Source organism: Cyrtonyx montezumae, unplaced genomic scaffold (assembly GCF_038088225.1).
Source record: "Cyrtonyx montezumae isolate F1298 unplaced genomic scaffold, pur_monq_1.0 scaffold_0, whole genome shotgun sequence".
Lineage (NCBI taxonomy): Eukaryota > Metazoa > Chordata > Aves > Galliformes > Odontophoridae > Cyrtonyx > Cyrtonyx montezumae.
Genome location: NW_027071824.1, coordinates 9,322,737 through 9,345,765, shown reverse-complemented (window position 1 = coordinate 9,345,765; position 23,029 = coordinate 9,322,737). Strand labels below are relative to the sequence as shown.

The following is a 23,029-nucleotide window of genomic DNA, read 5'->3' as shown; positions in this document are numbered from 1 at the left end:
GCCGCCAGCGGCGGCGCGGAGCGGCAGGCAATTTGGTGCGTGTGTTTTGCCTGGAGGCAGAGCCAGCGCGGCCCGAGCGGGGCGAGTGGAAACAACTGCCGGAGCCTGTGCTCCGCTCCGCTGGGAGGGAGAGAGGGAGGGAAGAAGAGAGGGAGGGAGAGAGAGAGAGAGGAAGAAAGAAGCGCGATCCCCGCCGCTCCGTGCCCTCCCGCAACGCTACACCGCACGCAGCGGACCCGCGCCCGTCGGTGCCGGCGCGCCGTGCCAGCTGCGGCAGCGGAGGATGGGCAGCGACTGAAGCGGGTCCGCGCCGCCGGGTGAGCGCCGCCGGGGCCGGGGCGGGCGGGGGGAGGCGGAGCGGAGCCGGGGGCGGCGGGAGGGGGCTCGGGGCGCGCGTCCTCCTGACATCCGCGCGCCAGTAGGTGCCCGCCGCGGGGTCGGGGCGGCCAGGAGGAGGGGGTGCCGGGGCGCTCACCGCGCTGCTTCCTTGCAGGAGCCGGCGCCCGCCATGACCCTGGTGCTGCCCATGCAGCGGCTGGGCCGCCCCAGCGCCGCCGAGGGAGCCGCCGACCTCGCCGCGTACCGCGCCCTCTGGGAGCCGCCCGCCTGCGGCCGCCCCGGCCCCGCCGCCCCCGGCCCCGCTCCGGCCGCCGCCGGTCCCCCCGCCGCAGGTAGGCGCCGCCGGGCGGGCAGCGGGCGGCGGGGGAGCGGGGCGGCCCCGCGCAGGTGCGGCCGGGCCGGAGCGGGGCTGCGAGTCGCCCCGAGGGCGGGGAGAGGCCGCGGGGGTCCGCGGGGCGGGCGGGCGGAGAGCCGCGTCCGGCGGGCGCTGCCGCGGGGAGACGTGGCGGGGCCGCGGCCGGAGGGGGAAACGGAGCGTTTTGTTTGGAGAACCTCCGGCAAACCGCATGTCATTTGTCGTGTCTGATTTATTGCCCGCAGGATCGCATTACAGGGGAATTTCAAATCCTGCAGCGGCATCCAAGATCGCATACTTTAAAAGGAAATATGTGGAAGAAGAGGATTTTCACCCGCCGCTCAGCAGCTGCACGCATAAAGTACGTTTCCCAAGAGCCGCTATTTTTACCCCGCGCTCCGGGCTGGGGCGCTCCCGCAGCCTGCCCAGGCAGGTGGCCGGCACTCGCTGCGTGCCCCGTGCCGTGGGCATCGCGCTGCCTGGGGAGCGAAGGCATCCATCCAGCATCGTCTGAGCGTAAACGCTCGGGTAACTTTTTTGCCCGGGTTCTTTTGTCCCTGGGTAGTTCATCCCACGCGTACAGAAGCAGGGCTGGAACGCCAGATGTGAGGAGCGGTGCAGATAGGGCCCCGCTTCCCTGTGCTTCCCACACCTTCCCATGGGGAGGATGCGCAGTGGGTCTCTGTGGGCTGCAGAAGGGCAGAGTGGCTCGGCAGGCAGCGCTGCTCCTTCCACGCTTAATCCTGTTTATTAAAAAGCCAGTAACTCCAAAAGAACAGATTAGTAAGGAAAAGAGGTTGTTTTTGTTGGCTTTTTTTTTTTTTTAACAAAAGCCATCAAGGGGGGGATTACAGCATACACTTCCCAGGTCAGCGAGTACCTAAACCAAAATCAGACTTTTTGGTGAGAGGTTTTGTGCTGCTGTTGGTGAGGAGCTGAGCACAGGGGTGTGGTGCTCAGGGACAGTGCAGGCTTTGGGGCACCCTGAGGCCCTGCACACAAGGTACCTCAGTGTAGGCAGGCACATGAAGCTTTTCCAGCACCTCTGCTGCATCCCAAAGGCAACCTGAGCGGAGTGGGACCTGCAGTGCCCCATCCCTTTGCTGAGGAGGTGCGGGTGGTACTTCCCACATGCCTCGGGGCAGCCAAAGGAATTTCCAGCTACAGGTAGCACTGGATGGGAATGATTCTTCAGCCAGATGGTGGAGGGCACTTGCTCTGCTTCCGGGGTGATGAGCACTTAGCGTGGAGGGTGTTGAATGATGCCCTCTCCCACACGTCACACCAATCTCTGTGTTCTGCCAGCTTTGTTCTTGGAGAGGTTGCTGGGTTCTGTATGGCGGCATAGAGAATGAATGGTTGGTTACCTGTCTCCTTCTGGTAGTATAAAGGAGTAGTACTTGGACATGGAGCTGCTGGAGAGTGTCTGGAGGAGAAACAGAAATGATCCAAGGGATGGAAACACTCCTACAAGGGTGGGCTGAGAGAGCTGGGGCTGTGCTGCCTGGAAAACAGAGGGCTCTGGGAAGACCTGAGAGCAGCCATTCAGTATCTAAAGTGGGGCTGTAAGAAAGAAGGGGGAAGACTTTTCAGCAGGGTCTGCTGTGATAGGACAAGGGGAAATGGTTTCAAACTAAAAGAGATTTAGATTGGATATAGGGGAGAAGTTTTTCACAATTAGGGTGTTGAGGCACTGGCACGGGTTGCCCAGAAAGGTGATGGATGTGCTAGCCCTGGAGACACTGAAGGTCAGGCTTGGGGTGGCTCTGAGCATCTGCTGGAGCTGTAGGGGTTCCCGTTCAGTACAGGGGAGTTGGCCTGGATGACCTCTAAGGGTCCCTTCCAACTTCAATGATTGCATCATTCTGTGATTCTACTACAGCACATTAACCTCTGGGCTTAATATTTAGAAAATTACTCGCTAACAAAGAAGAGCTTCAGCTGCAAACTTGCTTGGAAACAGGGCCAGTTTTTCTTTTACGAGGTACTGTGCTGCTTCTGAGCCCTGCAGACAGGACCAGGCTGTGGAAAGAGCTGCAGGGCTGGGGGAGCTGAATGGATGTGAAAAGCAGCTGTGCTCTGAGCGCTTTCAGTCCTCATAGCTACGACTTCCACTCTGCAAAAATGCTGTAACCATGTGAGAAAGGGAAGAATGAGCAAGCCACCGATGGGGGGGGGGGGGATTAGAGCAGCCTCTCTTTGTGCTGTGCTTCTCTCCTCCTACACAAACCAAATTATTACTAAAAATGAAAATTAGTTAATGCTGTGTACAGTAGCGTGTGTTACCCCCTCCCTGTTTTGATTCCCGGGCCAGTGACTGCAGCATGGAGCGGGTCCCCCCGGGGCGGTAACCTGCTCCTGCTGCCAGCGCTCAGAGAGCGAGCCCCGGAGGGACCACGGCTTGGGGAATGCATCCGTGGGCTCTTGGCCAGGATCCCTGCAAATCCCCGTCCTCTCTTTGTTTCCTGACCTTGTCCCTGCCTCCCCACATTCCCACCGGTCCCATGGAGTGCGCGGTGTCGTGCGCGGGCCAACAGCTGCTCTCCAGATGCTGCGATGCTTTGAGATGGTTTCTCCCTGCCTCCTTTCCCTGTGTGTGTTCCTATATGTGAGAGCAGCGAGCGAGGGCCTGGCAAATGGAGACCTCCTCACCGAGGGCCCCATCCACCGGCGGTGGGTGAAATGCTCTGGCACTCATTGCTGGCCGCACCCTGCAAAGCTCTGCCTCTCCTTGCTGCGAAGAGGCAGCGGGAAAGACCTGCGCCTGGCTTCAGGGCTCGTGGGGAGTCCCACAGGGGATGGGACCGGGTCTGTGTACATCAAAGAGCCCCCACCACCAGAGCAGAACAGTATGACAACTTCGTTTTAACCCCAGATGCTGAAAAAAGCACGTTCCGCATGAGAAGCTGGTTTTAGTTGCCTGAGAAGGAGAAAAGCGGTGGCATAGAATGAATGCCCTGCTTCGTTTCCTTTCTCTTGCCTGGAGCAAAGCCGGTTGACTTCAGTTCTGTACCTTCTGTCCTTTGTATTTTCAGACAATCTCGGTGTTTGAGGAACGGGCCCATATTCTTTACATGTCTTTGGAAAAGCTGAAGTTCATTGACGATCCCGAAGTCTACCTGCGGAGATCTGTCCTCATCAACAATTTAATGAAGCGAATCCATGGAGAAATCATCATGCAGAACAACTGGTGCTTCTCCGCCTGCTCCTTCGGGGCTGCCTCGCCGCAGGAGTGGTTCGTGCCCCAGGACTGCCCCTACCGAAAGCGTCTTCGGATGGCCAAGGAGGAGTATGAGAAGCTCCACACGTGCTGCTTCTATCAAGAGTGTGGCAGTCACTACTTGAACCTTCCCTACTCGGTCAGTGCCAGCACAGAAAATACTTCTTCCTCCTCTCCCTCCTCCTCCTCGTCCCCCATTTCGTTGCCGAGCTGTTCCCAGCAGGTGGATTACGACATCGGCAGCGCCCCTTCTTACAGGAGTGACGAGCAGATAGCTGCAAGCGAAATGTTTGTCACTAACACCAGGCCTCATGCTGATCAGGAAAAGGCCAAATTCACTGATGAGAAAGGCGGCGACGAACCCGAGCGAGACAGTGTGCCCCTAAACTGTGAACCCGTGAGAGGCACTCATGCTTTTGAATGTAAAGGCAAATTTTATGACTATTTTGAGACTGGATGTAATGACAAGAGTGATGTGAGCGAATCTTGGAAAAAATCCTTAAGGAAAAAGGAATCTTTACCAAGTAATAAAACGTGCTGCAGCAAAGGAAGTAAAATATGAGGCATCTTTCTTGCTCCGTCGAAGCATGTGCGCTTGTCTATCAAATTTTTATTTTGAATGGATTTTTTATAGTTTTCTACAAACGATGCAATCACGCCACAAACATTACACGTAGTTTTAAATGACTGGGGAGCAGACTGCGTAGCGCGGCGCTCCGATCTGCATCAGCGGGCTATTTATAAGTGTGGAGACTTCATAAAGAACACAGTCGTGTTGCCACTTAGCTAAGCTGTAGTCTGTGCAGCTATGGTGTAGCTTTTGTTGCTGAAAACACCAATCAGCCAGATGGGGAAAACGTATCGTCGTATCCATTGCCACCCCCAAGAAGTCTGCCATTAATTAAGAACCTCCATTATGTTTACGAAGGAATTAGAAGTCTGGTAAACAAATTGATGCTACCAGCAAGGGCAATGTGCTCCCTTCGACTTGTGTTTGCTCTGACAAAGGACTGGCTGCGGGGACTGGGAGTAAACTGTCCCTACGCGTTGTACCAATACTTCTGAACTCAACTCTCGGATTCGGCGTCTTGTTCGACTGACAAAATGGGACATAGCATAAGGAAATAACCTGTCTGTGGGATCTGAATCAGAAGCACTACGTGCAGCTCAAGCACTTGCACGTTGTCACCTCGGCTGTAGTAACTAATGCGGCTTGTTGTTCTCCAGGGCAGGTTTTTTTTTTGGTGCCTTACTTTTTGTCTTAATTTTTGCCAGCGTGAAAATTAAGTATAAATCAGTGATACAGCAGGGATTTAACCTAAGCAGAAGAAAAAAAAAAAGCACAGGGTGGATCGACATTATTAGAAACCTTTAACCTTTGAAGTACTGAGTTCAACTTCCTATTCAAACATCTCTGTTCTTCCTTTTTGATGCTCAATTGCTTTTTGATTTGCCATCCTTAGGAAGGGATTTAAGAAACAATAGAGAGATGTCTCTTGTAAACAAGCATTCGATGCTTGAGTGTTTCTATGGCAACTGTCTGTTGCTGGGGCTCTTTTTTTTCCCTCTTCGTATAATGAAGTTCATGAACCAGTGGCATGTTTTATACTTTATTCTGTTTCGCATAATTTCTGTCTTTTAGATTGCAAAAGCATGCGGGAGTTTTGTATTACTTTTGCTGTTGATTTGAAAAAAGTCAACAAAAGAAAACAGAAAGCACAATGTTAATTAATAATGTGGCGATAAACATGATCTTATCTGAATGAATGTAAGGCTTTTAATTTTAAAAAAACATTTTGGAGAAATGAGCTGAGGTTTCAGTGGCTACGGACAAGGTTTAGTCGGCCCTAGGTAGATTGTTTGCAAAAGCGTGCTGTCGAAAATGCCCAGGAGACATTACCAGGGTTGGACTGAGAGCATTGTGAGTCCTAGATCCACCAAATTAATTAGTTCCCACAGTCCCCATAACAACTGGCAGGATGTGCTCTGCAAAATAGCCACATCCAAGCCACAGCAGGCTCATAATAGCTGCCTGTTCCCACAGCGTCGTGTGTCCAAGTGGTGTCTTCCCTCCTTGGTTCATGTCCAGAGGGCAAGATCCACCTTGATGCAGGGACCTCTGCGCTGTGATTTTTTAGGGCAGTGTGTGCTCCCCGCTGTCACATTTGCAGTCTGGGCAGCTTTCATGAGAGAGTGCAGTGGTGACAGGAAAAAGGCCTGTGCACCTGACCCAGGTGATCACAGGGGAACTTTGAAGACGTAGCTCGGTGCTAACCTTTGTGTTACCACTGTTACCACCTTTGCGTTGACTGCGTGAGTGGGAACTGACAGGTTTGTAAGGGTCACCGTTGTGAAGAATGAAAGTCTAAATCTCACCTGATTTCTCCAAGACAAAGGCTTTTTTATTAATAATAATAATAATAATATTAAATATAGATCTCATTCATACAGTGTATGAGTAGGATCATCATTTAGACATTTGTCCACAAGGACCAATTTTTTTAAAAAACTGATTTTTCTTGTGTTATACTCAGATAGTCCAGTAATGTCTGCTCTTTTCCAATATTTGATAAACACTTGATGTTTTAAGCTTAAATATTAGATGCTTGTATACTAATGTGTTGTTGTAGTAAAGTGAGAATTCCTTGATATATATTTATTAAAATGACCAAAATTCATTTTAATTTTACATCTCTGACGGCTACTGGATCCTTTCCCCATGCTCCCCTCCCTCACCCAAGGAAATCCCATTTAATCCAACTGCTCCGGTGCTGAAGAGGTTACGCTGTGGTTGACACCCGCTCCTCCAGTGGCGGCCAGGATGGAGCCAGCAGAGAGCTTTAGGACAGGCTGAAGGTGCACCAGGAAGCAATAGACTGCTTTGTGTTTAGACAGACACTGTCCAAGGCAGAAATTGACAGTTCGCAGAGGGCTGAAAGCTTTCTGACCCCAAGAGCAGCATGGACTTCAAGAGCAAGCCTGTACATACAAGGTGTGGTGGTCCTCTGGGTTGAATTTGCATCAGCTGAAGTGACCGATCACATGAACTCTCTGCTCTGGCCTCTGTAACAGCTCATTCAGTTCCAGGACATGGTATCTCTGGGGAGTCTTACTGAGTGTCATCAAACTCTGTAAGGGATGAAATATTTCTGAAGTTAGGTGATCTTTCTGCCTTTTCCGGACCCTGCCTCACAGTAATACTGAGCATGCTGCATTGCACTCACAGCACATTAAGTTTTACCCTGTTTGTTTCAGAAGAGTCAGAGGTATCTTGTGGTAGTAAAGGGAGTTGGAAACGCCCCTGTTCAAGTGCCAGAAATGCAATAGCTCTTGACAGGCTTTCTGACTTGGGTTAGTAGAGGTTTTGCAGTTCAGTTTTGTTTTGATTTATGGCACATGGAAAGTGTAAACCAGATGGATGGGCTTTTTTCCCATTGCGTGCTCCAGTACTGTTTCTATTGCAGATTTACAAGAAATTGTTCTTTTCTAAGATGATATGAATGCATTTCATCCATATATTCTGTGCATAACTACTATAAATGAGTCATCCTGAGCTTGGTACCAGTCTATCTGCCAGAGGAGCTCTTTGACAAGAACTTATCTGCAGGGTGATCATTTCACTCCCTGCCTAAGACACTTTGCTCCTGGAGCGCAGTGCTGTCAAGCACGGTGCTGTTCAGCAGGCTCATTCCTACTTCTTTATGTACTTCTGTAACATATGGGAAACAAACAGCAACAAAAAGAGGTGCAAAGATTGCACAATATTGCCAGGGAAAAGGATATAACATGGATTTTTATTCAGTGAGTGTGACTCAGAGACACCTGGCTTTTGTCCCTGCCTGTCCCTTGCTCTGCAGCCTGGAAGGGCTCAAAGCAATGGCTCAGGGTTCTCAGCAATAGCTCCAGCTTTTCCCAGCTGCGTGAGGCACCCCTGGGGCTCGTCCTGGCTGCAGAGCTCGGCCAGGGACATGCCAGAGAGGATCCCAGTGGAGATGGGAGCCCTCCATGAGGCATCCCATGTCACAGCCAAGCCGCTCCGCCGCAGCCGCCTGGAATACACAGTAATTTCCTGCGTTGTTTTTTTTTCAATCTTGCTTTAACTTCTCTAACAGATGGGGAAAGATGACTAAACCGAGGGAGTTTACAAAAGTTCGTCTTGCGGTGTTTGCAAACTGTCTCTGTGAGGTCCATTTGCTGCAGTGTAAACACGGCTGTGGCAGGGTGCCTGGTGCCTTCACAGCAGCTAATCCTGCTCAGCTGAGGGCCGGGACCACGCAGTGAACCACTGCTGCTCAGTCCTGGGCTGAGGGCCTCAGCACGAGGCCTTGGCTCCTTCTCCACACAAACGGAGCTTGGTCAGGTGTGGAAGATTGGGTTAAACAGCAGGGCTGTAATCACGGCTGCACCTGGGGCTGCAGCCCTCCCTAGCCGTTTTAAGGCAGGTGGAGGAAGCAGGCTGAGCCTCGGGGAAGGTGGGGTTTCAGCTCCTTTGTTTTGCAAAAGTGGTGGAGGCTGCGAAGCAGGGGAAGCTTTCTCACCAAATGCAGCTGAAAGGGCAGGTAAGCAAGTGCTTTAACTTCTTTTAACGTCTGTGCCCGAGTTCCCCTTCTGAGGATCACAGAGGGCACAAGGAGAAGTCCTGGATGTGGTCTGTGCGTGCTCAGAGGCTTGTGTGTTTAGCAGAAACGGAACAAAAAAGAAAACCCCAACTAAACCGTAAAGCAGTGAGATGCTGAATTTGAAAAACAACTTATTTTCTAAGGCTAGCAATTCCTCTCAATTAGTACAGCATCATTGTCCAATTTACTGCAGGGAGCATCCAATCTGTCATGCCAGGGCTGCAGAAGCAAGATAAATGGCCTGTCTCACCAAGGTCACTCCTCTCACTCCCACCTCTTGCAGTGGTGTTTTCCCTCTGGCACGGTCTGCCAGGCTCGTCGTTCCACGCCATGGGCTGTCTGCCTCCTGAAAGGGCTGAAGGCTCCGGCAGCTGTGGAGGAGGTGACAGGATAGCAGGGCTCCCTGAGAGCCTGGCCTGTAGCCACCAGGGCTGTGCTTATCCAGCGAGTGAGATGGCACTTCCCAATGGCATTTCCACCCTCTGCTCATCTCATGTTCCTAACGCAGTGTTTTCACTCTTCTGTGAACAAAATCATAGTAAATTTCTTTGTCTCCATCCGTTGCTCTTCTGGGACAAAATCTCCTATAACACTAATGTGACCAGGCCTCACGTGTCAGCTGCATCCTCTCAGCTGTATGGCTGCTGTGGGGCCATTTATTTCTGAATTAGGTTGTATAGCTTTGGCTCAAAACGCAGTCGGTCTTCGTATAGGAAGTCATCAGATGGTGTGCTTGTATTTTGTTACCATTTAAGCGTGTTATACTTTCAGTATTGTGTTTTCCCCACGTCTGTCTTCTGCGCGTCTCAACAAATATGACCAAGATGACCTACATTTCTGAATTCCTATTATAATTATCCTGAAAATGTTCTGAATAATTTTTCAGTCTTTGGAGGCTGAATGTGCTTTGTTCCTACTTCGACCCCTTTCTCTGCTTGACAGCTTGGATTCTGGTTTACCAGCAGAGTAATTAGTGTAACGGTGGCAAATTTCTTTTTGTCTTTGCTGCTAGTGGTAAGATGTGTCATGTCAATGCAGTTGTGAAGTTTACCTTCATGGTAGAGCTGCTCCAGCAGAGAAACCTCAAAATAGCCCCCATATAGTCAGCAGTCAGGAGGAAAATCTTCAACTGTGCATAGGGCATAAGCTCCTGTCAGATCATTTTCCTCTCTATGCAGGCTGAGACATCATATGAATTTACCCACTCCTTTGAAAGCACCCCTTTTGCTAATTCTGAGGCTTAAGGATGATGGAGTAACGTCAGCTTTTGAGGTACTTCACTAGTGAGGGTTACAAATAAGACATCCAGCTAATGAGCTTGCCCTGTGTTCCCAGTGGTCTTTGGAGCTGCTGGCAGTCTCCCTCTGGCTGCCGAAGCTCCTTTCCTCTGACTGCATTTCCTCCGTGTGGTACCAATAAAATATCTTCTGAGGCTCTAGTAACACAAAGACAAAACAAATCTCTTTTAACTGAATATCAACATAAATAATAGCCAATCAAATAGGCAATTGTGTTGTTCTTTTGAATTTAGGTTTATGAACCTTACTTTTCTAGTATCATCTGTAAACTTAATTCAGATAATGCAATTATGGCATTTTCATGCTGTCATGTATGACACCCACGCACAGAAAATCCCAGTGGGTACCAAAATAAGGGTCTTGACCCAGCCTCTCAGGTTTGCCTGGATGCTTTCCCACTCTTGCCTCCTCCTCCCCCTTTACTCAAGTGTTGAAAAGAGGTATATGGAGTGGAAAGGGTCCTGAGTGAAAGCATAAATCCTGGCAACCTGACTGTCAGGAGGATATCACTTCTTAATTCCTGGTTCTCGCTCCCAGTGGCAGTGAAGCTGAGATTTGGAATTGCTTTGTTTGCAGGTGCTGGAGGAGCAGCAGCCGCAGCCCCTCTGGCTCAGAGGTAAGGGGCCTCGCAGCATCGAGCTCGCCTGGAGGTTTTGTTCCCGTTTGATAGGTCGCCCTGGCACTCATTGCAGGAGCAGCTGGGAAGGAATAATTAGCATAACAAAGAGCTATATTACAGTATTGCATCGTTCATTTCGAGCCTTCAGATACCTTGACACATTCAGTTGCGTGTTGCATACATCCGATTTCCAGGTAGAACCAGACAAACGCTAAATGGAAAAACAAAAACAAAACCCTCCACAGCTTTTCAAATGCAAAGAATATGAACAATCCCAAATGTCTCAATGTTTGGGTGCAGCCATGCTGCAGGTGCATTCTTCCAGTCTGGGTCACTGCACGGTGGCATGGGGGAGCACAGCCCTCCCTGGTGTATGGGACAGCCGTGGGGAGTGCAGGGTCAAGTCTTCATGATGTGCTTGTGGGCACGTTGGTGACTTGTAGCACTTTAATGGTGTGAGGTGTTGTTACAAGCCCTGCCTGGGTGCTCCTGGGCATGCAGCCCTGCTCTCCCTCCTTGCTTGCCTGCTCTGCCTGCGGCATTTGCAGAACCTGTGGGTTCATGAGCTGCTCTGTGCTGCCTGCCTGTGCCATGCCCACCTGCGGCCCGGCTGCCCACGCACCTCTCCCTCCTCCTTCCCCCTTCTGCCTGGTTTTTGGCTGATGAAAATTACTCTCCTCAGGAGCCGGAGAAACGCAGAGAAAAAAGGAAGCGAAAATATCCCGGGGAAGGTTTTTCAAAGCTGATCCTCCCCTGGGTCAGATGTCTGTCAGATGCGCTTGCAGCATCTCGCTGTCAGAAAGAGGGATTTAAAACCTAACCTGCAAATGCAGCTCTCCTGCCTCCCTCAGATTGAGTGTCCCTGGCAGGATGGGAGAGCAAATCCCAGCTCCTCCAGCCCTGCAGGCGCTCTGTGCTGTGGCACGGAGCTGTATATGCTCTCATCCACCGTGCTGTTTACTTCTGCAAAACCTGGATACGCTTCTCCCAGATGTTTGTATTCAGCACAGCCTCAGCAGGGAGAGAGGTGCAGGGAGATGAGCAAAGAGCACAGAAGATCCTGCTGCTTTCAGTCCCGGTTGTGGATGGGTAGAAAGGCTTCAGGGCCTCTGCTAGAAGGAATGGGGAGAGGGAATGGGCAGAAGCATCATTGCAGTTACATCCTATGGTTCTGAAATGGCTGTGGTTGTTTTATGGAGCCGCAACTCACGTTGTTACTTAAAACACAACGTTGTTTAGGTTTTATGCCTTTGATAGTAATAATAAGGTTATCAGAGAAACATATTTATCAAAACTAATGAGACTCTTTACATTTAAAACCCATTGGCATTGTGTTACGCCTCCCTTTATAAGCGGTGTCTAAAATAAGAGTTGCTGTTGAAAGAGGTTTGTGAGGAAAAATGGCACAGGTCTGTTCTTTTGTTTACTTCGTGTGCCTGACAGCCCCTAACAGCCGGGTTCTGCGTGCTGCCTGTGCTGTCTGCCAGTCAGTTTCTGACATTTGTTTGAGCCTTTCGCATAGCAGGAGAAAAGGTGGAACTGTTATTATAAGGAGAATATGGCCGTGGAAGCACAAAAGGTGCTGATGGATTCAGTGGCAGGGAGTGTCGTGGAGGTGAAGCTTTACATTCATTCATTTCATTAAAAAAAAAAAAAAAAGTAATTTAAAGAGAGTGTTTCTTCTTGACAGCAGAAAATGCCTCTTTGCAGCCTGACAACATAAAGCACCATGCAAGGGCACTGATGAAAATTTAAAAAGCAAGAGCTGTAAAAGCAAGACTCTCAGGTTGAGCTCCCCACAGGTTTGGGAGTGTTGGGCTGTGCCAGCCCCCAGCACTTCCATCCTGTCCTTACAGTGCACAGCACGGGGGCTTTGAGGCAGCATCTTCTGGCCGTAGCAAGTGCAGCTCACCCTATGTGTGGAAAATCTTTCCTGATGTCTGTAGTGGTGCTTACTCTGGGCTTTATGGGAGCACCATCGGATCTGTTGTCAGAACCTGTTCCAATCATGGCTTCAGAAGATGGTTTGTCCCTTTCTATGTGTACTGTATAACTGAATCAACCATATACAATGGCCAGTGTCTATTTTCTACAGATTGTGCTAATCTCATGGGTAAACAGGCTCTGCTACTTCATTGAATCACAGAATGGTTTGGGTTGGAAGCCCAAAGGAACCCCAGCCATGGGCAGGGCTGCCCCCCCAGCTCAGGCTGCCCAGGGCCCCATCCAACCTGGCCTTGAGCGCCTGCAGGGATGGGGCACCACAATTTCTCTGGGCAGCTGTGCCAGGGCCTCACTGCTCTCTGAGTAAAGAACATCTAACCCAAATTTCCCCTTCTTTTAGTTTAAACCCATTTTCCTTTGTCCTATCACTCTTGGGCCTTTTGAAAAGTCGGTCTTCTCCTGCTTGTGAGCTCCCCTCAAGTACTGGAAGGCTGCAATAGAGGTCTGCCCACGGTCTTCTCTTCTCCAAGCTAATCACCCAGTTCCCTCAATTTTTCTTCACAGGAGAGGTGTTCCAGCCCACTGAGCATCTTTGTGGCCCTTCTTTGGACTTGCCACATCATCCTCATTTCACTCTTGCTTAGGAAGTGCCTTGGAACATGGGAAACTGGAGCTGGAACAGTAGTGGCTGAGCTACAGCCTCAACTAGTATTTTTAGTTTTGTGTCAACATTGTTTTGACTCAGATCTTTCAAATTGCACATTGGTGGGCAAGAGCTGCTGCCAGATCCTCCGCTTTGAAGCAGAAGAGAAACTTCTCCATAATTTCCGTAGCCAACACCAGAGTATGAAGGAGGTCTGCCATGGTGTGTGCCCTGATCCTGCTGTGGGGAATCAGGGCTGCTCCTGTTTTCACAGAGATCATTTACCTCTCCCTAACTGCTGTAATCTCTTAAGAGTGCAATTCGAGATGTTCTTTCGAGTACCTTCAAAAATAATTTCCATATGCAAATTCCCAGTGTGAACTTTGCTAAAGCAATGTGTGTTGCCGGAATCCATTTTTGTGCAGCCACAACTGTATTTTTTTTCATCCTCTGTGCACCTTCCCCTCTGCTACCTGCTCTGAGCTGCTCTCTTCAAGTTGTGAGTCTAATTTCACTCTACAGTAAGCAGGGAACTTAGAAAATTCAGAAGTGCTGTGATCAACGCTTGTGTCTGTGATAGCTCTGAGTGAAAACCATGCGTGCAGCTGCGTCGCTGCTACGCCACTGTTTTCTCTGAACGGGAACCTGAACTGTCTCTGAAGGCAGCTGCCTGCGGGCGTGTAGGCTGTGCCTGGTGTGCTGGGGGAGGCTGGCTGGGCTCGTCGGAGGACATGCACATGTGAATGCGCTTCCTGGAGTCCTGGCTGTGTTCTGTCTTGTCCCTGGGCTCTCTAAAGCAAGGGTCATTAGGGCTGCTCGCTCTGGCATGTGTTCATCCCACATCCTTCTGTGTATTAGACAATGTCTACCTTACAATGTCTGATCCTGGTCCAGCATAAAATATTCCATTAACGTGACTTGAGGAGAGGAACTTATTTTTCCTGGCTTCAGCCTGTGGATTTGGTTGCAGCATGCTGCTTTGTGTGATACAGCCGGGTCAGGCTGCTTCTCACCGGCACCGGGACAGCACGTGATGCCAAAACCCACACTGATGTGCTGTTGAGAGGAGGAAAACCTACAGACCCAGCTCAGAGTGAGAGCTGACCTGGAGCCATCCTGGGGCCTCATGTCGAGTCTGTATCTATCTCCTGTCATGCTAAGCTGTCACAGACAATTACCTCGAGCAAACCTTTCTTGCATCTTTACATCTCATTAATTGGCGGGTCCTGCTCTCTGTCACTCTGATTCCTTGTGAGGAACCAAAAGAGGGAGCAGGAAATGACACGGTGTGTCAAAGCAACGGTTGTCAATGTCATATGTCCAGAGAAGGGCTTGGCTGGTTTCGTGGAGGTCAGAAAGGATATGGCATACGTGGGAAATACGCTACTTATTCCCTGTTGATCTTGCTCACAGGAAATGACAGCAAACAGAAAAGTAGATGTGAGCAACATGAAGGCAGGAGTGGGGGGGGAAAAAAAAGGACTATTTAAGATGGCAGTTAGCTATAGAGTGGAGCAAGGTGAAATTAAATATTGAATAAATATCAGCAAGATCTGCTTGAGTGTGGAACAGCCTCCAGAAAGAAGCTGGGAGAGCCTTTGCTTGAGCTGCTTCCAACTAGCCTGGACAAGGTGCTGGGAGAGACACTGTAGAGAACAGCTCTGCAGCTGCCATAGGGCTGCAGTGATCTCATAGCCCTTTCCCAGCTTTAATCTCTGTGATCCTGCAGTTAATCATCATGCATTCATTATGAAATCCTGGTTCAAACCATTTGTGAAGCCTCCAACTAGGGTTTTTTATTATTATTTATATAGAAAAGCATGAGCCTAGGAGTTTTAATCCAAAGTTAAGGCAGCAGGAGGCTTGAGCTGTGATTTTGTGAGCAGAGATTTGAACACAGGACCAACTTTTGTATCTCTGCAGTGGACAGGCTCAAATACAGTTCATTTGTTTCTGACTTGTGGTGCTGTAGAAGCTTCTGCCAAGAGATACAGGTCGTGCACACAGGCTTTTTTGTTTTGCTGCAGGGCAGTGATGGTGATCAACAATTGCAAATAGCATTAGATATCTTGAATGGGGGAGTATGAATGGGAGTTCTTTTTCTCTATGCTGTTTTTCCCCATCCATCCTCCCTTGTTTCTGTACGAGCACCAGTGCTGGGACTTGGAAGTGATGAGGACAGAGGTGGCCAGAAGAGAACCCAGGCTGTCTGTGTGATAAAGCCACCTTCCTGGAGCTACACAAGTGCTTCCTCCATTTTTGTCAGCTGCAAGCATTGAGGTGGCACAGGCAGCTGTGATCCAGAAATTTTGCTTCTGACACTGTAGAAGATGATTGCAGATCTGTTAACAACCCTCTGGCACTACATAGGCTTGCACAGCAATTACTTCTGCAGTTACTTCTTGATTGTAAACTTGAAGAATAGTCATGGAATAACACCAAGCTTTTGGGTTGATGGGTTCCTAAGCAATGAGCTGTGGCCTGTTGCTCTTCTTAGTTGTGGAGCAGCTGCAAAGTTGAGCAAATAGCACGGGTGCTTTCTCCTTCATCAAGGACTCTTTGCGGGATGTCATGTGCAAAATGGAGAATGTGGTGATGGCAGAGGGGAGAAAAATGTGCTGTAACTGGGACACAAATTAACATTTCCATGAAATTTGCTCTCTCGCTCATCTGTCTCCATCCATGAACAAGTAGTTTCTCATTAGATTTCTTTCCATTTCTCTCCTTCATTTCATCCTCAGTTTCCCATCACGCTTCCTTTGGTTCTCCTTAAGCCAACCTTTTCCCTGACAGTGCTTTTCCATATGTAAGAACCTGTCCTTATTCCAGAGAAGTGGAGTCCTTACTTTAAGAACATCTTTATTAACGGTTCCCTTTTTCTTGCTTCATGAACCAGATGGCCCTGATGAATTGGGTGACTGACTTCCTTTGCAGACTTATTATTCCATACTCCCTACACACATAGATAAGTCAAGTTTTTGCATAAAAGTTGATTCTTTTTTCTATGCTTTCTACAATGAATACGGCAGGATATGGATTCCGGAATGCACTAAGGTTTTGATGACTTTTGCATCCAGATTATGCACATTAATAACATGAGCAGTTCCTGAGTATGAATAGATGAGCTTCTTATGGGATTTTTTGCTGCGTCAAGCATGGGAAGCAGGTGAAGCTGGAGAAACTGGGAGGAAGCAGTTTTGTCTACAAAGACTGTCATTCTGAGTGTTTTTCTTTTTCCCACCCAGAAACTTCACAAGATGAGTTTTGCAAATGAATTTTGTATATGAGTTCATTTTCCCACCCAGTGTTGCTTCTGGGATACCAAGGAGAGGCTTGGAGGAACTAAGGCAATGCTGTTGATACTGTCCAGCCTTCTGCAGCCACTGGCTTGCTGTGGGTAGCTCCAGGAGGAAGGAAGAGCCATTGGTTATTCAGGGACTGCTTCAGGAGAGGACCTGTACATCTATCTGCAGCTTCTGCAGATGAGCTAATAAAAGGTGGGAGAAAAGCTGCAAAATGGAGAAAACAGTTTAAGAGCTCTGCCTTACCCATCCTTAACGGTGGCCTGGAGCACCTACTGCAAGGCCAGGTGACCCATAAAGAAAAACAAAACACACTTCAGTTATGCCTGGAAATAGAGTAAACTGAGATCAGCAATAAAGCAGCTTCTGTACAAGTTGTAAGGGTGCTGTAACATGCCAGGATGTTCTGCTAGCAGTGCCTTTTGGGCTATGTTATGGCAAGTTATGTTTTGTCTGGGCTATGTCCAGAGATGATCTCTTTTTTGCATTTCTTCTTTTTGCATGAATAATTTTCTGCTGCATTCAGTAATGGAGGCAGGGGCTGGTGGTTATATGCTTGCCTGGCACTCTTGGAGGCAGTGTAGTGGGAAGTCAGGGTAAGCTGAGGCAGAAAGGGCAGCGTATCAACATGGTAGTGCTGCATCTGACAACATCACGAGCACTTGTTAGCAAAGGACATGAGCTAAAATCCATGCCAGCATTTTGTACTAGTGTTCTTAGCAACCCTGAAGAGGGGCTCTTCATAGTCTTTCCAGCTAAGCTGCTAATTTATGATCTGTGCCTTTTCTCATTCCTTTCATGCAGCATCCCTTCTTTCAGTGAACTTTCCCTGGACTGCTTCAGGAAAGATTCTGTCCTACTTAAGAACATTGTCTCTGGGGTGTAGGCAGGGATAGCCTTGTCCTTGCAAATAACTAGTTTCCCAACCCACAAATTCAACCTCATGATCAGCTTGTGTTGAAATGAGGCTCTGTGTACAGAGCAATCTCCAGATAATGGCTCGGTTCATGAGGCAGCATCATGAGCTCCAGGCTTGGACCGCAGTGCCAGGATAACTCTTTCCTCTTCTTGCCCTCTCTTCTTTCTGTGGCTGTTTCAGCTTGTGACTGTGGTGAGCTGACCTCGGCTGGCTGCCAGATGCCCACCCAGAGTCAAGGGAAACACAAAAAGCTTATGGGTCAAGATAAAGAGAGGGAGATTGCTTGCCAGTTACTGGTGCTGGCAAAGCTATCTTGACTTGAGGAAAATTAGTTAAATGTGTTGTCTATCAAAATATATTTGGATAGTGAAAAAAGAGAAAAATTAAAGCAGTGTGTTTCATTCCTTTTTCTTAAGCTCAGCTCTCTATTTGTCCCTTCCCCAAGTAGCTCAAGGAGGGTGGGGAGGGGGATGGGTGTTGTGGTTAGTCCGTAGCAATTTGTCCCTGCCAATCCTTCTTCCTCCCACTGTTACCCTGTCTGGGTCCTTCGCATAGGCTGCAATTCTTTATGGTCTGCTCTGGTGTGGTCTTTTCCATGGGCTGCAGAGGAATCCCTCTTCTGGTACCTGGAGCATCTCCTCCCATTGTTCATTCCTGACCATGAGGCCTGCCGGGCTGGTTCTCGCACTTTTCTTCTGACTGTACAGATCTTTGCCATTTATTGAGTACTTCTTCCCTGAGGTGCTGCCATCTTGATATTGTGCCCTGTGCTGGGACCATTGGAGGTGGCTGTGTCTGGCAGAGAGCAGCTCTAGCCTCTCCTTGGAGATCACTGCAGTCAGCCCTGCTGCTACCACCTCACCACGGGCACTCAGTGCAGTGACTTTCAACCAGAATGCCCTTTCTGCGGGCCAGAGCCTGAAGGAAGAGCTGAATTGTAGATCCTAGCTGTCTGCCTAAGGCAGTATGTGAAAACAGGCAGAGACACTCCTTATTATGTGGTGTCCAGAATTATCTGGATTTTCTTTCTCTGGAAATTCTCTCTGCTGGAAGGTGAACAGTCACTCAGTTACAGAGGGAGGCCCTCTGTGTAAGGCCAGGTCCACGGTGGAGGGCCTGTCCCACAGTGGCTTCCTCCAGAAGCCACAGCCCACCACCCATAGCCCCCAACAGTCCCTAAGGCTGAGTGTTGTCCAAGCAGTGGTGGCCTGTGGAAGGACAGTGCTGAAAGGGTGTTTCTCAGGAGTAAAGTCCTTGAACAAGAGGAATATTTCAAGGGAAAAGAGGGGAGGAGGCATGTGGGGCTGAGGCTTTTTGGATTTCCTGATGCTGTGGGATGTGGGAGGCACAGAGGGTGACAGACTTGGACAGGGGTGAGGAAATGGCCTGGCAAGCGTGGCAGGCATGGGTCCAGGGGAGTGTCTGTCCTCCCCTGCACTGGGCGGTGATGGACGTGGTGTGTTTCAGCCACCAGTGACATTCACAGTCATATTTAGGTCTGCTGCTGTGCAGGGCTGGTCCTGTAGTGCCCATGCAGCTTGGGTTCCTTTTGAAGTTTTAGATTTGCAGACAGATGAAGTTTTGTGAACAGTTACCAGCATGAACCAAACTAGATCCAGACACCTCCCAACCTTTAGATCTCAATCTGGTGTGCTCAGAACTCTTCCACTTAATTGTTAGTTAACCCGAACTATTAAATGGTACAAAATATGGCCATGAGCTAGAGATTTTGTTGGTGCGGTTTAACCTTTGCAGTCTTAGAGCCAAAGCTTTGCATAAAGGAGAAATTTTAGGGTAAATGTAAATAACACAAACGCACACACACATACACACACACGTCTGGAGGATTAGCTGTCTCTTGTCCAGATATGCCACACCTTGTAATTAAAGAAGAGGCTGTTAGTATGCGACATAGGAATGCAGAGGGTGTGGAACTTCTCAGATTTACAGGCTATCAAGTTTTTGAAAGAGACTAAATGCTGTTTAGTGTTACAAAGGTGGTGAGACCTTTGTTCAGCATTGCCCCAAAAATCTGGCACACCTCCGATGGGAAAACACACTGCAAGTAAGATCTTGCTAGACGAATAATCTGTAAGAAAAAAATCAGTAGGGAAACTCCAGTAGCTTCTGAAATTATTGCTTTTCTTCATGTAGTGCAACAGGAGAGTGGTGTGTAGACTGAATGCAAATATGCATGTGCAAATTATCTACTGTGAACTGGGAAGTCCGACTATTTTAACTTCACAAGTATTCACTAGAATTGAAGTGCCTAAGTGAGCTCTAGTGCTAAAAAAAAAAAGTGCAACAAACACATTTCAGTATGTGAAAGGTCTTATCTGTAATTAAGATCTGAATGTAAGTGCAGGGCTGAAGAAATAATTTTGGTTATGTCCTTTCCAGTAAGTTGCTATACCTCAGGATATTTATAGCTTGGTAGAATAATGAATATTAACACTTGTCATCTCACATCCAAAGTGTCGTGTTAAAAAGGGAGATCTGAACTCTAGAGATTAAAGCAGTGAAAATTATGACATTAGGCTCAATGAAAGAAAAGCTTTGAGTTAACCTTAAAAGGCTCAAAATGGGTCCAAACTCAAGGAAATCATATTTCTTTTTTCAGCCAGGTCATCGTGGTCATTCTGTGCTGCAGGCCCATGTGTCCACATCCCAGAACTGCATAGGGCTTCCTCCAGGATTCCTCTGCAGGTCAGTGGTAACGCTAATCACTAACTCTGAGTCTCACAGTGGATTTGGTACTCGTGACTGGACTAGAGAACTGAATCAAATGCTCTAAAAGGGTACAGGAAAATAGAGATCTACTCTTGCACGGTCCAGCTCAATAGAAGTTTCCACTAGGTTCTCTGCAATGAAGGCAAACCAACAAAGCTTGGTTGCCTGACTCTTCTTCCTGATTAGTATGCTGCCTTCTTCATTCTTTTTCATGGGCAAAAGTTTCACTTTTCTGAAAGAATTGCCTCCTTTCAAGGCAGTTGGACTTTAAGCAGGATAAAGGAACATTAGCTATAGTGGAGGGGGAAGCAGCTGATTCAGATATCTGGAGTCTGGAGGGACACCATTATAATTCAAAACTTGACCTCCGGTTGGATGGTGCTTCTCTTCCATGCTAGGGCTGGATTTGGTTGTGTTGTTACAGACACACCATTGTGAGGGCAGATTGTGCCCAGCTGCTGCATGGGTACACAAAGAGCTGAGAAAGCTGCAGGGAGCCTCTTCGCTGTGTGTTCCTGGACAGCGGCCAACCTCCCATCAAAGGTTGCCCATTTCTTGAGAAAGCACAGAGCTTGCTCCATCCCCCAGCTATGCCTCAAGCCAAAGGTGTCCAAATGGAGAAGGAAAGGTTATTTCCAGCGTCCCAGTTTGCGAGACAGAGTGTACAAGGTGGGGAGGGAGATCTGCACTGATAGAGAAGATAAGAACTGTCTGAATGGGAGGGTACTGGAAACCTCTCAGGGACAAGATGTAAGGCATGATGGCTCTAATGAGTCAGCTGTCATCAGATTTCTAGTAATCTTTAGCAGTGTGTTTCACTCTAATTGATTTTTACATGCATTTTCAAAGACTTCTGAAACTCATCTATAAGCTGGTTTGCCTCTGACCAACACAATTCTTTGTGTGTGTTAGTTTGTATCAAATACAGCCTAATTCTTATGTAAAAATTCCATGGGAAAATCCAGGAATGACTGCATAACTGATTTGGTATGGCACTGGGCTATAATTCTTTTCAGATTTCAGTTTTCAAGGGCAAGAAACCAAAACCCTAAGTAATGTTTCATTTCTATCCCTTTGCAAACTGGGTCTCTGTGGAATGCACAACTGTAGCACTCTGTGCTGTATATAGAAAAGCACTTTCAATGTCCTGCAGATGTCTGCTCAGTAGCTTCCATATGGCAGATTACTTGTTGTTGGACCAGACTCTGCTCACGCTTGTGCAATTCTGTTGCAGTTGGCGAGGAGGTAAGGCAGTCACAGCTCAATCTGGCCCATTGAGTCAAATAAACTGCACACTGGAGTGGGGGTTTCAAGCTGAATAATACCGCTGGAACAATTTCCTCAGTGATACTGGTGCTTTTCAGAGAACTTGAAAAGCTTACGTGTTTGGTAGTAGGTTGAGAGTGCTCTGGCACCTGAGCGCTGGGCTAAGATGGAAGCTCTTATTATTGGCATCTGAAAAGCCTTTATTGGTCCAATGCAATAAACTGGTGGTCTTAGTGAGGCAAAGGATCAGATAATTATAGAAGCAGAATCTTCCTCCAGAAATTGTTCTCCCTGTTGAAGCTGAAACATTTTGGCAGGGGCAGTTTCCTCAGTCTCTCTTGAGCTCTGTATTTTTTATGGCCCAAGAGAACACTGCATTCATTTGGGGTTTTGATCCACCAAACTTTATTCTGTTTTCTATTTATAATGTTTTCCATGTTGTTTTTTGTGAGACTTCCGTGTGTGAGTCTGAGACAGACAAAGAGCAAATTTTGAATGTAGATGCTATTTCAGTCTTGCCAGTGCTGGTGTCTGTACAACCTGGCTTGATGCCCACTTGGTTTCATGCTGGTGGCACTGCAGTATGAGCAGGGTATGTTTTGTGATGGCATTGAGTGATGGCTGGAAATTGTTTCTTACACTAAAAACCACATTTTGAGATGCTTTTTATGGAACTTACTGGCCTCAGGTGAGCTGCACCTGTCCTGGCTCAGATTGGGCCCAACACGCGCTGCTGTAAACTCTGAGAAGCCACCTGAGAATGCCCTGAGTTTTAAAGATCCCTATTCTTACTAAATCGAAATCTTTGAAGTAAATGGATTTATTTTTCTTGCAACTAAAAAAACTGAATTTGACCTAAATGTTTTGAATCAGTATTCTAGTTAAAGAAGAGGTCAAGCAAAGTGTTAGTGCACTAAGAAGCTAAGGTAGAAATCTAATTTATCCTGATTTCTCTGCTTTTCCAATATGGACAGTGGGGACACATAAATAAGTAGATGAGTTCTTTTGGCTACCTTGCTTCAGTTTGCAATTGCAAATCATATTTGTAGCTCAGCTAATTTGGAAATGGCAGGGATCACCATTTCTAGTGACAAAGAGACACTCACCATCTGCAGTCTAGCAGTACTTGCCAACTATATGTTTGGGACGCAGCAGTCTAGGCAAAAGTACTATCATCTGACCCTAATATATCTGTTTCTCAGTTTATAGTGTTGTAAGCATGTCAACAGAGCAGCTCTCAAACATGGCACATTTTGAAGCTAGTAAATTATAGCACTAACCTAATGGCTGGTTTTGTTTTTCTGACCTACTTAATTAAAAAAGTGTCTAAAAATGGAAATGCTGTTTCGCTTAATGCGAAGACAGAGCTGGCTTTTTTTCCCCAACATCTGTGTCCAGAAAGGAAGAAAAATCCTGTTTTGACTGGCCTTCCTCCACCAGTCGTTTTTTTTATTTCTTGTCTAAAGCAAAGTAAGTTACATAAACATTCCACCTCTTTCCATAAATTGGCTGCAGTTTCTGAACAATAGCGTTACTGTGAAGAGATGAAAACCACAGACACACCCCACAACTGTTGGTCACACAGCCAAAGAGAACTAAAGACGCATTCTTTGAAAGTACCAAAAAGGAAATCCATGGTCTTAAGGCAAGACCTTTTATGTTATGTTTGGAAATGTTTCTCATTTCTCTCTTTCTTCCCCCACCCCCGCTTCTTCTTTAGCTATCTTAGCTCAGTGTTTTTGAGGGAGCGAAATGTCTCCAGACAGAACTTTATT

General features: G+C 48.0%; 1 protein-coding gene across 1 annotated transcript; it reads left to right on the top strand.

Moving 5' to 3' along the window:
• SERTAD4 (SERTA domain containing 4) lies at positions 1-6,778 on the top strand. Its single transcript, XM_065750511.1, has 4 exons — positions 1-317; positions 494-671; positions 940-1,055; positions 3,730-6,778. Exons 2-4 carry the CDS (start codon positions 509-511, stop codon positions 4,474-4,476), a joined length of 1,026 nt encoding a protein of 341 aa, XP_065606583.1. The 5' UTR covers positions 1-317; positions 494-508; the 3' UTR covers positions 4,477-6,778.
• The last annotated feature ends 16,251 nt before the right edge of the window (positions 6,779-23,029 follow it).

Bases quoted from the DNA above. Each gene is read 5' to 3' on its own strand.
- SERTAD4 (XM_065750511.1), top strand. From the start codon at position 509: ATGACCCTGGTGCTGCCCATGCAGCGGCTGGGCCGCCCCAGCGCCGCC. The intron at 672-939 runs GTAGGCGCCGCC...TATTGCCCGCAG, and splicing joins CGCCGGTCCCCCCGCCGCAG to GATCGCATTACAGGGGAATT. The intron at 1,056-3,729 runs GTACGTTTCCCA...TTGTATTTTCAG, and splicing joins TCAGCAGCTGCACGCATAAA to ACAATCTCGGTGTTTGAGGA.